Below are 14,113 nucleotides of genomic sequence, written 5' to 3' on the forward strand. Positions count from 1 at the left end.
GAACAGAAAAAAAACGTATTGCACTATAATCATTGCTATGTATTGAAGTTATTGGATTGTGCTGCACAGTAGATATGCAATTTGGGAAATTTACAATTAAAGTTTGTCGAACCCCTTAATTTTTCAGAGCTTGCATATCAGTAAAATCTTTTTATTTTATATGAAAAACACCTCCTTCTTAGTTCTTTATGCATAAAAAATGAAACATATTTACAAAAAAACCCTTAGTTTAATTGCTCCAAACATACAATAACACTCTTAACAGGGATTAAAATTTAAAAGTTACTATGAGCACCATAACATTATACATAAAAATATACAACCTAGATAAAAATTATTCCAAAAATTAAACCAAATCTCAGAAGGCTCACTAGGATATCATCAGCATATTCATGATAGTTTATTTAACAAACAGACTTAAGACTAAATATTTCAGAATTGTATTTACAAAGAATTACAGAGTTAAAAATATATTAATACTGTTTCCATTTCTACTGCTAAAATTTCTGGCTTTTCTCAAATTAGAAGTAATATTCCCAGTTGTTCAGTAACATATACCTGAATCCAAAAGTCAATTCTTGCCATTATAATTTAAAAACTTTTTATACTGATTATGATCATAATATATATCCAAATCTCTGGATTCAGACATTTAAAAAGTCACTGTATTTATTGGAGTCTAGAAATAAATATTTTAGAGATGGGAATTCATAGATAAACCTCATTTACTATTATCATGACTATTCAGATAGAAAAGTTACTGTATCTTTGAAAATAAATTAGGCCAGGAATTTTAGAGAATTGTTACTTATATATGAAGAATAGCAATCAAGAATGTGATCCCAACATGTAATCAACTGCAGGTACAATTTTCAATTGTTAATACTTTGAAGGCTGACACTTGTCATCTCCAACTCCTGCAACCAGTTCAGAATATTTAGAACTTTTAAGAGTACTTCCACAATTTGCTTCAATCTGTAAAAGATTTTTAAAGAAAATATACTGCATAATTATACATTACTTAATTGAACTTAATTGATCTTTTACTTCCCATTCATGTAACTCAAGGCAGCTGGAAATGGTATCACTCTGTAGCATTTTGGGGGATGGAAACTGTTCCAGAAATGAAAGAAGTTGATGACTACTGGAGAAAATCTGTTCCATAATCCTAAATGTTGGCTTTCCCCAGAATTGCAGGCCTAGTATACCAGGCAACGCAGACTCCTGCTGATTTTCTCTAATTTCTGCTTTCAACTTTTGAGTAACACTGTAATCTTGCACCTTGCTTTAGATTTCACAATCACACACATACATTAATGTGATTGCTATGGAGATTAGCAATTTTACTTCACGGCTGAAGAGATAAACAGCAAATGAAAAATGTAAACAAAACAGAAGCTTGCTTGAAGAGTTAGTTTTCAATAGGAGCACACAGAAGAATAGTCCAAATCCCAGCCAGAGTTCCAAGAGCCAGGTGAAGGTTGTTAGTTAGAGGTCAGAAGTTCAAGAATTTATAGGAACATCACATAAGAGTCAGGGATCAGACATTTTCAGCAACATGGGTCAAAGGTGCTTCAGAGTTTCTTTTTCTGGCCATCTCTGTACTCTCTCTTTTCCCCTCATCTCTTCTCAAATTTGGGGAAATTGGATTGATGATCACAGAACATTAGAAACAGCAAAACACACAAATCTAAAGCTAGATAAAATTAGAATAAAGTGCTCCTCCCTTCCTCCCTCCCTCCCTCCATTATTCTTGGATATATATATATATATGTATGTATGTATATATATACATACACACACGTATAAAAATTGAAAATCTGATTTTTGTTTCTTTAATGTCAGCTCTTAACATAAACATTGCTGATCAATAAGGCAAACCAATGAGTCTTTTGAGTAATTTGACATCCACAAATAAAAAGGCAGCTAAATTGTCTCTGCTGAAAAACTGACCACCGTAGGCACTGTACACATTTCTCTATCAAATTTCTCCCAAGTCATATGGCATATATCTTAAATACATAACACATTTTACTATTTAAAAAATCTCTGATGAAACTTCTGAAATTATTTCAAGAGGTGGAAAGCTAAGACTCAACATGATCATTATATGCAATAAGCACTGGATATAAAGAAAAACATCATACTGAATGACAAAGTTGATGAGAAAAAATATTTTAACTGAACATAAGCATTTAATATGTGAACTATCTCTACGGAAACTATTAAGTGTGAGGTGATAGTTTGTGTATGTATTTTATACATACTAGGTAGTAGTTGAAGTTAATTAGTGAAGTCTCACTGCTTTATGAATACTCTCATGAAGCTGCCCAAATTTATGTTCAGATTGCAATTATAGACTTAAAGCACCAAGTCATCTTAATAGGTATTAGAAAAAGCAATATAATATTTTAAATATGCAAATGTTTTTTCACTTCAAAATATAATAAAAATTAGTAAACCAAAACAGAGTAAATTCTTGTTGTGCAGCTTTATCAGTGTTATATAGGTGACATGAGATTGCATTAATTCAGATTTGTCTATTTCTTTGTCTCACCACTCAGATACAAAATAGGGAACAGAAATCCTTAAAAAGGAAAGAAAAAATAGCAAAGGAAACAAAACACGATAAATCCCAAGACCCAGTTGATGGCATAAATGTAGATTATCACCATGTCCATGTCAAATCGCCATCCCCAGCTATCGTCCTCAAAGTCCATATAATCCATTCTGTGAGCAGCGTGTGGAAAATGCCTTCGTGTAAAGGAGTCTGTACTCTGAAAACCTGCTGAATAAATATAACAATCTGATAAAACAGTTTATGGAAAATAATTTTTTCACAACCTTTACAACTATGTTATATATATGCTCAATACATGGAAATGAAAATGCATAAGGAAAAAGAAGGAAACTTGTGTGGATTAATTCAACGCCATCCAACCTTTTGGGCACCAAGGACCGGTTCTGTGGAGAGTTTTTTCCATGTACATGAGAGGCCGTAGTTTTGCATGCTGCCTTCATCTTGCAGATGGGGCTTCGTTTGGTTGTGTGGCCCGGTTGCTGGCATTATCATGGATCCATGCTGGTCCACAGACTGGGGTTGAGGACCCCTGTGTTAATTTATGGTTTCTATAACCTTTGCTACAAACCAAGAGTGAAGTAGTAAAGACTCAGAACTTTCGATCAAAACTCCTGTAGCAATAGAGCAATAGCATTTAGGTTTATATACAGCTCACAGTGCTTTACAGCAGCAATTCCCAATGCTGGCTCCATGGACCGGCACTGGTGAGTGAGCGGCAGCTGGGGGAATTTTACATGCACAGCCTAGATCCCCTGCTTGTGCAAATGAAGCTTCACACACTCACCTGCCGCTTGTGCGACCCAGTTCCCTTTATTTAAACGAAAGACTTCATTGTGCAAGTGAAGTGTGATCTCAAGATATCCACCCATTATATATTTTAATATGTATTAAATGGCTAACCTTATCAACTGTATTGATCATATCACATGCTGTTACTAATTATTTATAATTATAATGAAGCCAATTAAATGATAATGATTTTCTTACATCTATAAAGACAGCTTTTAACCAGCCCACTTAAGCTTACATTCCCTTGCTTCTTGTACTGAATCCGTCCAACAATCAGTTTGTCATAATTGTGTTTTGATCTCTAAGTTAAATGTATATTTTGAGAAAAAACTCCTCTCCTTCAGAGGTGATGCATATCAACAAGATGATACCCATCTTTAAATTTCCTGGGCCAAATAAGAGATTCACTAGAAGTCTGGATGGTGAAAAATATTTATTCATTTGGCATATCCTGGGCAACTGATGGACTCAAGAGCTGGAAAGTTTTTCAGAAGGGGAGCTCATTTTATTGCTAATTTTGTTTTTATTGTTATAGTTGTGATCCTCCCAGAATTATGATATGTAATATGTCTCATTAACAAAGAAACAGGTTAATACTCTGGGGCTATACCATCTTAATGTAATAATGGAGAACAGACTAGCAATTTGGAAGTGCTTCTGAACTCATGGCTCTTGCTGAAAAAGCAAATGGAGACCATGGTCAAGAGTGACTTCATCTGGCTCCACTAGGATAACTACTGTGATTCTTATGCTGAAAATGATACTGCATATGGCTTATTCCCTCCATCTGGATCACTGTAATTTGTTTTTTTGTTGAACTACCTATGCAGAACACGTGGAAACTCATTGCAAAATGCAGCAGCCCATAAGCTTGCTGAGAAGCCTCATAACTGTGATACAATATTTCTGCTGAAGGCACTGAATTTACTTCTAGCAAGGTTCCATGTATAATTCAAGATTTAAAATTCACATCCCAAGCAAATTCCACTATCTCGCTCAGTCTACTTGACCAGAAGATCTCCACCTTCTAAGAAATAAAATGGAAGGGTGCTCAAAAGAAGGCATTCTCTGTGGTAGCTTGCCACAGCAAGTATGGTCTATGCTAGTTTTTGGGAAGCTTGAAAGAAATTGTTCAGAAAAGCTTTTGGATTGGATGATCCAGCACCACTGTGAATATTATTATTGCTATTATTATATAAGGGCATGTTTAATTTAGTTGCATTTATGGAATTTCTGTTTTTACTAAATTGCTGATACTCCTAAACTAGCTAAGTCTTTGCAACTGAGGTAACTTACACATTTCTTACATAAATAAAAATATTACTGTGCGGTGCCATTTCTTTGTCATCTTCCTAATTCAGCATGGAAAGTGGTCTTTCCACCTTCTGCACAAAAAGAAGAAAAACAGGTCATTCCATTTGCTTGGCTGAGAAACTTCATTTTGTCCTCTAAAATGTTTTCATTCTTTGAAATGAAATAAATTCATTTGAATTTACTAACAAACTCTTAATATAGAAACTTAGAAAACCAATGGCAGAAAAAGACCCAGTGGTCCATTGAGTCTGCACTTTGAATTTTTGTTTATTTTCTTTTTATTATTTATTTATTTATTTATTTATTTATTTATTTATTTATTATATCCTATTCAAATAATTAAGCTGTTCAAATCAATCAAGACATCATATGTAATAACAAATATTTTATTGTAAATTTGCCAAATTTAATTTCACAATATAGAAATGGGGCTTGATATTATCAGAGCTGCATTGCCTCAAACATATTTGATATACTATGTTAGTGTAGTTTTTAAGATTTAAATTTGGAAGATAAATATGTTTGATTTTATATCCGTCCTTTTGCAAGCTCTTAAAGAATGTTTCAAATCTGTGCTGGCTTACATCCTAAAGATTATGCCTCTTTTACCTGTTTTTTTAATTTGATTTCCAAGAAATGAATTTGTAGCTGCAGCTGAAAACACTTTACTGTTTACTGATATATTCTCTAGAGAACTCAAATCAAATTGGCCACAAGTGATTCTTTTATTTATTTCCACTCTTACAGAAAATAACATATAAATATGTATCTATATATAGGGGCTATTTTACATAATCATCTTAGAATATTCTTGCAATCTCTAATCAAAGCATAGTTATGCAAATACTTAGTGATATATTATGTGTTGCTTCAGCTGAGGAGATATGAACAAATTAATGTAATAGTTGATTTGTATCTCTATTGGTTTTACTTTAAGCAAATCTACATTACATTTGCCCTAGATTAGACTTTATAATGTAATCATTCTTCATTCAATAGTAATTTTATTACTGTAATTGTTCTTGTTGTAAGAACCTGAGATATATCTAATATTGCATTAGTTAAATGCTTGACCCAATTTTTCTCAATTGAGAACATGTCAATCAAATGAAGAAAACAAACACAATCACAAATCTGAAGTGTAAGTTATAGGCTCACATTTTAAAAAGCTTCAAAATTCTAACGCATGCTCTGGCTTTAAAATCTGCGTCATGTAAGCACAGTGAAGATATTCTGCAATCTCCAGAGTAGTCACATTTAAATGAGCCTTGATATTGGTGAGTGGTATCCATGCCAATAGTTTGTGGTTCAAACTTTGTGGTCATGAATAAACAGAAAAAATTTCAGATGGCAGATTTTTCTTAATTTTTTTTCATAAAATATTTTAATATATATATATATATTTTACCCTGAATCTTAGAGTTAGGTCATATAATAATCCAATTCAAATTAAGACTCTTGTGTTGTCAGATTCTAAAATCTACTTGCTTATGTGTAATGTCGGAATAAAACATTCCAAAGTGAGCTGCATTTACTGAACTGAAAAGTGTTGGGCTTTGCTCCAAGAATGGAACTTAGATTCAATTAACAGTCTGCTCCCATCTTCTTTCCTTCAGCTCCTTTCATTTCCTTGCATTGATTTTTGTAGCATTTAAGAAAGGAACAATTCTACTCTACTCACCCCAAGTAAAGAGAATGATAGTCAAAAATCCATTAGATGACATTAAGGAAGATGATGCAAAATGATGACAACATAGCATTTTCATTTTATTAAGAACAGAAGAATGGCACAAAGTGAAGTGATGAAGAATATAATGGGTATTATTTGTTCTAAGTTGCTCTTCAAAGCGAGCCAACATTTTAAAACATTTTCAGCAACATCTGCATTTTTCAGTTAAAAATTATTTTTATCAAGTGATAAAAATGTATGATAATTGGGCAAAGCAATTTATATTTAGACGTGAGTATGGTGTGATGTTGAGAAAATTATGTGGAAGACAGTCACTCAAATTTCTTTTAGGCTTTACATAGCCACAGCTGTTAATGAACATAACTAATAGGAGTGAAGCTTTATACAAGAAAACAAAAGAAAAAATAGATACACCTGAAGGTTCTACTAAGATGAAAATATTAATCAAGCAATTGGTCTATTTTTAAAAAATGAGTACCACAGGTATGAAAAACAATATTGTCATTAAAAACAGAAGAAGCGGACATATAACTGTGCATCTAATTTATTGTTCTCTATTGTTATTACTGGTAACTCTCCAAGTTCCCAACAAAGGACTTTTCTATATACAATCTGTTATCTAATCATTTTTACTTTAGATGCCAGAGATTAAAGTTAATAGTATCTACATGTAAATTATCCTGAATTGTTTTCACTGATCATGCAATGGTCATACTGCATCTTGGGAAAAGCAGTCTTCTTTTGAGAAGGACAATCATTCCACTTGGAACCAAGATAGTGGAGACAGAGAGGAGCCACATTCAGGTGGGCAAAGGTGGGAAGGGAGCCTTGTGTGTTGGAATGTAATGAACATGCTGTAATGTTTTGTAGTGGCTGGGGAAGTAGTGGCTGGGTATTCTAATGATGCTGAGAGCTGGGACATCTGGCTTCTCTGGATGGCTGAGGATGACACTGGGAAGTTCCTGAACCTGGGTCTTAAAGAGCCTGGGATGGGGAAATGAGCTTCCATGGGTCGGGGAGAGAGATGGGCCACAACATCATGGTGATATCAGACATTGGAAGGCATAGCAGGAGACTGGAAATTATAACAGACTTAAGAACTTCAGTTTTTAATTAAGGGATCTAGAGAAGGAATCCTTTGACAATCTATTGCCAACAGTAGCTGCAGTATTAGGATAAATACTACAAATACTAAATAAATAAGTGCATCTTGCAATACTTTGGACATTTTCTAAGTATTTACATTTAAATTACAAATGACATTAAAACAGAAATTTGATGTATAATCAACACAGAGATATAGTACGCTTTTTTCTTCCCTACATTTTACTATAGATAGTCCTTGACTTACAACCATAAGTAAATTGAAACAGTCATACGTTGGGTCAAAAAAATGGTACTACCTCACAGATTTTGCTGTCAATTTATATTGGAAAATAATGCTAATTTTGTACTACAGATTATTTTTTTTCAACATTGATTTTAAGAAACAACTACTACGGTATCTAGAAAACTAAAATAAATTTAATAATGAGAATAGAGACTGTTAAGAAAAAGATCACAAATGTGTGGAGCAATAAACTTATGTACTCTGAATGTTTTGAAAGTTTAGAAAGGTGAGAAAAGAAATATAATCCATTATGTTTAAAATATAACTCACAGAGCCTTTGGGAGGAATGACCTAAAAGACTTTAGAGACATTATAAATATTTAATCAGTTGTAAGAGATACAATTTAGAAAGAATAGATGGCAAGTAATTTCCCAACAAGTATACAGCATTACAGAGATACTCTCTGAAGATTTTTTCAAAAACATCTGAATATAACTTGATAGAAATGTACATAACAGTTCCCATTTTAAAAAAATACCAGGGATTGTTTTAATTATGAAAATTCAAATTGGAGGAAAAAAAAGGAAAAAATCTGTTAAGAGTAAACTATAGTTTAATACTTCACCTAACAGAAAATATGATTTCTAAGGCAAAAAAGGACATATGAATTAATATTCCACAGTTACCAATGTTTTCCTAATATTATTAGTTGACATCAGAAAACTGATATCTAGCAAAATATCAATTGACAAGACAAAAACTGTGTCCGAAACTATGAATCTTTTTGATGAACACTAATTTTCATTAATCTTGAAGATACATATTAGCACTTCCAAAATGTGGTAATATTTTACAATTGCAGTAGTTTAAAGGATGAGTTTACATTCAAATATATAATAATATTTAGGAAGTGTTTAATAAGGAGGAAAATAAGTGTTGAACAGAAAAGGGGATCACCGGCAATAAGTTGAATGTATTAAAGAAAATGTAGTATCACTTTAAATTGGCTATGAAAAAACATAACCAAAGGACTTCTAAACTGTATTTGGCACAAGTTCAGCTTTATTTATGTTTTCTTTCAGTTTTCAAAAAGGTGTTTTGAAGCTGGAAAGATTTCTCATACTAAGAATTAAAAAAGATATTGAATCTGAAAGAGGAAAGTATAAAAGTTAGGATTATTATTGTAATATTTGTTGAAGTAGACATTTCAGAACACGGGTATCAGACTCACGGTGTCACATTGCCATCACATGATGTATCATGATGTTTTCCCCTTTGTGAATCTGGGGTGGGCGTGGCCTGTGCATGACACATCCGGCCTGTGGGCTGCCAGTTTGACACCCCTGTTCTAGAAGTATGAAGACTGCTGTTCACAGCAATGTTCATGCTAAACTTATTTATAAACAAATAGCTGCCAGCACATTGGTTGGAATATAATATTTTCTATTTTTGATTGGAGCTTCGAAATGATCACTCATAAGAATATCTCAAAGAATGAAATCCTTTTATTATAAAGATTTTCTAAAATATGAGTACCTCAGACAAGTCTTTGGTTCTGGTTAGTTTTGCCTGAAGATAAAATAATACATTTGTACCCTAGACCACATAAAGTTCCTCCTACTTTCAGTCTCAAAACACCAGTCTTGACCCTTCTAATTAATGTTCTGTTCTAGGGAACCGTTTCATATAAAGTGGTTGCACTTGAATCTTTCAGCAAAAAGTTTGGATATTTTAGAATGGAGTGTCAAATAATGCTAAACCAGTACCTGACTCAGTTCCAACAAAAAAATCTGGAAGGTTCTAAACCACTGTTAGCAGAATACCTTTTGCTTTCATTTGTCATAAGTCATGAAATAATAAAGATATTTTAAGCTAATAAACTCCAAGATAGCTGATAACCCCAAAGACATACAGATCAAATAGATTAGGAATGGGGCTACAAGAATTTTAACTATAGCTTTCATATTACACATTTAGTACTATAAAGTTGGGTGGACAACTTTGAACTGTGATGCTGGAGGCAATTATTACACATCCCATGGACTGCAAAAATAACAAACAAAGAAGTCCTAGACCGAACCTCACTAAAAATATCACTTTAAGCCAAGATTGCTATACAAAGGCTGTCATACTTTGGCCATATCATGAGAGCTGATTCACTTGAAACCAATCATGCTGGGAATGATCAGAGGATAAAGGGGAAGGGTAGTACCAGCTCCCTGGACATTGTAAAGGATGACACTGGGATGACGATGGTGGATCTGAAGAAGGCAGTGCGAGACAGAAGGGCGTGGAGAGTTCTGATCCATGGAGTGGTCAAGGGTCAGACATGACTGATTGGCTGACAATGATGTCTATAAAGTTAGACAACTCTTTATAGAAGGCAGAAGCAGGAAAAAATAAATTTTAATGTGATTCCCAGCGATAGACTGTAGAGGTAACTGGCAGCTATACCCACAGATCATTGCCTACTTCTATACCTATAATAGGAGAAGTGAGCAGCCACTTGATGTTCTTCTGCACCAAATCCTTATGCTGCTTTAAGTTCCTCTCCAATAATCTAGAAGGCTATTCATTTTGTGTTTTGCATTATGAAGAATTACTCTTTATTTTATTAAGCTTATTATGCTTATTATTTAACATTTCATGATCTGCTTTGGAACTTTTTTCTATTTTTGTTGGTGCAACCTGCATATTCTTGCTTAAAGTGATGACTTACTATTATGTTTCAGAGCATTGTTTGTTTCTTCATTGTTAGAAGCTTCTTTTTATCTTCTCTGTGTTTATGAAGCCTTTATTTTTATGTGTACTTATTCTTCTGTATTGTATCTCAGCTCTCGATCTGTGTCTTATCCCTTCACCTACGACAGGCAATTTCATCATAATACCTTACTGGCTGGGCAACAACTACTATATACCTGGTGGACTAACTAGCAGAAAGCTTATCTGTCATTTTAGTGGAGCTACCACATTTTTAATAGATTCTGCTGTCAGATATTTGTTGATCTATACTATTTGCAATTATTTTTTAGTCAATTTTATATACAAGATTTAATGCAACTAAGCAATACTATCTTCTGATCTCCATAACTGCCTCTAAGCATACCTTGTTACTCAATGCCTTTATGATGTAGTGTTGCATATTTGCAACTGTTGATCTTTAAGCAGTTATCTATGCATTCGACAATTCACCATTCTTACCACATAAGCAATAACTGTCTTGATATTTCAGATATCTGCACATGTACCGAAATGGGGTATCTTTCTGCATAAACAACTCAGCTAGAATGTTCCGAGAGTGCCTACTCAGGCATCCAAATGTATTGTGTAAATTCAAACAAAAATTTGACTTGTATTGTTTCTACTGCAACCCTTTATAGTTTATGGTATTACTTTCAGAATGGGTATAGATGAAAATTCATTAAAAAAAACAAATCCTCATAAAGTATTATCCATTCAGGCATATCCTTGAACACTGGACTTTTAAGTTAATGAATTTCTAAGGTAAAATAATAATTAATAATTTACTTACCATCAATAACTCTCAATACTTTCTTGCAACTAGGGAGAGGCCAATTTGCTAAATTTGATTTTTGAAAATTTTCCTTTAATTTTGAATATTCCATTGGAAAAAAAGTTTCTGTGGAATTGTTCAGTTCTACAATACAAGAAGAAAAAACATAGAACATGTTAGCAATCTTTATTTAGTAATGAAAATATTAGTATTAATTTTCCACTGTTTTTCATATTTATGAAAGCTTAAAAGAGAATCAGTTCTTGAAGATAAGTCTGTTACTTTCCCAAAGTATTTATTATATCCATCAAGATGAATAAGAAAATCTACGGAATCATGTGATTAACTCTTAGATAACCTCTTTTACCTTTTTGAAGTAAATGAGATTTGAAACTTTGGACTCTTTCAAAAGGCTTTGCAAAACAATTATAAGAGAAGTTGTGGGTTTCTCACCAAATTTAGAGTATATGAAGACTATAAGACTATACAGAGCAGAAATGATATTTTGCTGGATATAAAATAATATATATATTTAAAATTACATATGTCAGAAAGAAAAGCCAATTGTACAAATAAGGCCTTCTGGACTGGGGTCAGTCTAAGTCCTGTAGGTCTACATCTTTGCCCTATTTAAATATTTTTTATGCATTAAATTTATATACCACCCATTTCTCTGATAGGTGACTCTAATATTATTTCACTCATTGTTTAATCAATGAAAGCATTTGATGGAGTACTAATGAGACACCCATTTCTTCTATTGAATATAGTTTGAAGAATGATAGAGTGTAATTTGTTCTAGGACCTTCTATTATGCAAAGCCATCTAAAGAGTAAAAACACATAAATACCACTTCTCATATTCATTAACTTTGCAATAAATGAGAAATCTTTATCTCCACCACAATCATAGTTATAATTACTGTTTCAGTCACAGTTTTATTAAATCTTGTTACTAATGTGTTTTTCCTCTTACACAGAAAAAAAATAATATGGAATAAGAAAAAAAATCTTGTTGTCTTCATAAAAGTTCCCAAACAATAACTTATAGCTTTTGTGTATAATGGACAATGCAATAATTAGCTAGATGTTCAGTTTCGATATATTGCCAAGAACCCTTTCCTCTGTTACTGCCTTAGAGACTTATAGTTCAATTTGAAATACTCCGTTTTTACATTAAATTTGTGGTAAATAGCTTCTTCATTAGCTCTTGGAAAAAGACAGATTATAATGTACAGAAGACACAATATGCATGTCTGGATCTGTTCAAACTGATTTCTAGGTCTAGATAATGATTATGAGGCTAACACACTTCAGAATCTGTGGTTAATTTTAACTTACCAGACAGAGTAATGTTCTGTAGGCATCTCAAGGAGGCAATGAAGGAAAGCAGTAAATGTTAAAACTAATCTAAATTGGTACTGAAACTTACTTCCAACCTAGTTATATAAGGGGTAAGGGTCATTGAGAAATACTTGCCTCGTGATAGTTTAACTCCATGAGCACTTTCTTTCCATTTCTCACTACTGAGAAATCCTCACATATAAGCCTAGTTAGAAATTAAGCTGACCATAGGCACTTGATAGTGAGATGGGCAGCATATACATGTTATAAATAAAATAAAAATATTTGGAAGGGCAGACTATGCATATAAATGATAATTGAGAAAAATGCTACATGCATTCTGGATTTTGCTATGATGATGTGCCACTTGTTGAACAATTTTGACTGAAATACATTCAAATATTTACAAATTAATTCTACATGACATTGCCACTGATGACACTGTTTACTGAGACAGATACACTTTTAGAAACACATATCAGCTGGCATCACATTTAATTTGCTTATATTTTCATTGGCCATATATTCCGGTATATATTCTGGTATTTGGAATACATTTAATACTGAACACTTTCTTGAGAAGGATAGTTTTAATACCAGTACTAATTTGGAAATATAGGCAATAGTTACTGAAATGTATTTTAGGAAGGCTTTTCACCTGATTGAAAAAAAACGTGGGTAATTGCAGTACGGCAGAGAGGACATGGCGTGCTAGTTGGATTATCCTTGGCAAGCATACGTAGGCAAGGTTCACAGAAAATATGATGGCATGGGTAGCACATGTAAGGATTGAAGTAGATATCCAAGCAAACTGCACAGAGGTAGCTTTCCTTATCTTTTTTGTGTTCATATTCTTCTTTTGTATTCATTGTCTACAATGGAATGAAAACATGAGGCAATGTCAAAAACTGTTTTAATCATTCAAATTTAAAATACAATACATGCCATAATATCATTTATGAGAACGGAATACTTATTCTAAGTTTATTTTGCAATATATTCTTTGGTTGAAAATAATATTAATAAAATATGAAAAATTATAGTGTGGCTCAAATAACCAACATTTAATAACTTGAAAAATAACAAAATCAACCTACTTGGTCAATCACTGTTAACTCTCATGGTGAGCATATTTTATGATAGTATTAAATTATATATAAAATTATATACTTTGATAAGGGTATATCAATAGGACTAGAAAAATGTAGAGTTTTATCAATATGAGTGGATCATTCATTAAATTAAAACAGATCTGAAAAAATAAAGCTTAGGGAAGAAAAAGTGAACATGCAAGAAAGAAAAAGATAAAGAAAAGAAAATGAATGACTTTCCTTGGTACCAATATAAGTTAACAAAATTTGAACGCATACTCCAAGTTTAACATTTGTATTACTTCAATAATTCCATATAATTATAATCATCAAATCCTACAATCAACATTTCATTTCCTTCAGTTTCTCATAAAAAGTCCAAAAATGGTTTCCAAGTAGAAATAAAATTTGTCAAATCTTTTTTCCCATCAAGATTGTCAATTTCATCATCCTGACTTGC

At 32.6% G+C, this 14,113-nt stretch overlaps 1 protein-coding gene across 4 annotated transcripts in view; it reads right to left on the reverse strand.

Annotated features, from left to right (window-relative positions):
* Positions 1-220: 220 nt before the first annotated feature.
* RNF180 (ring finger protein 180) overlaps positions 221-14,113 on the reverse strand; it is a 38,315-nt gene continuing 24,422 nt past the window's right edge. The window contains exons 4-6 of one of the 4 annotated variants that reach the window (XM_026670534.2): positions 13,221-13,434; positions 11,238-11,363; positions 221-2,788 (exon numbers count right to left, since the gene is read on the reverse strand). In XM_026670534.2, coding sequence (XP_026526319.1) covers positions 2,589-2,788; positions 11,238-11,363; positions 13,221-13,434 — 540 coding nt within the window. In that variant the 3' untranslated portion in view covers positions 221-2,588. The other 3 variants (XM_087958356.1, XM_087958358.1, XM_087958357.1) reach the window with 3 other exon arrangements.

Source organism: Notechis scutatus, chromosome 2 (genome assembly GCF_049901735.1).
Source record: "Notechis scutatus isolate UNSWTSFEM ecotype Mainland chromosome 2, rNotScu1.2, whole genome shotgun sequence".
NCBI classification, from domain to species: Eukaryota; Metazoa; Chordata; class Lepidosauria; order Squamata; family Elapidae; genus Notechis; species Notechis scutatus.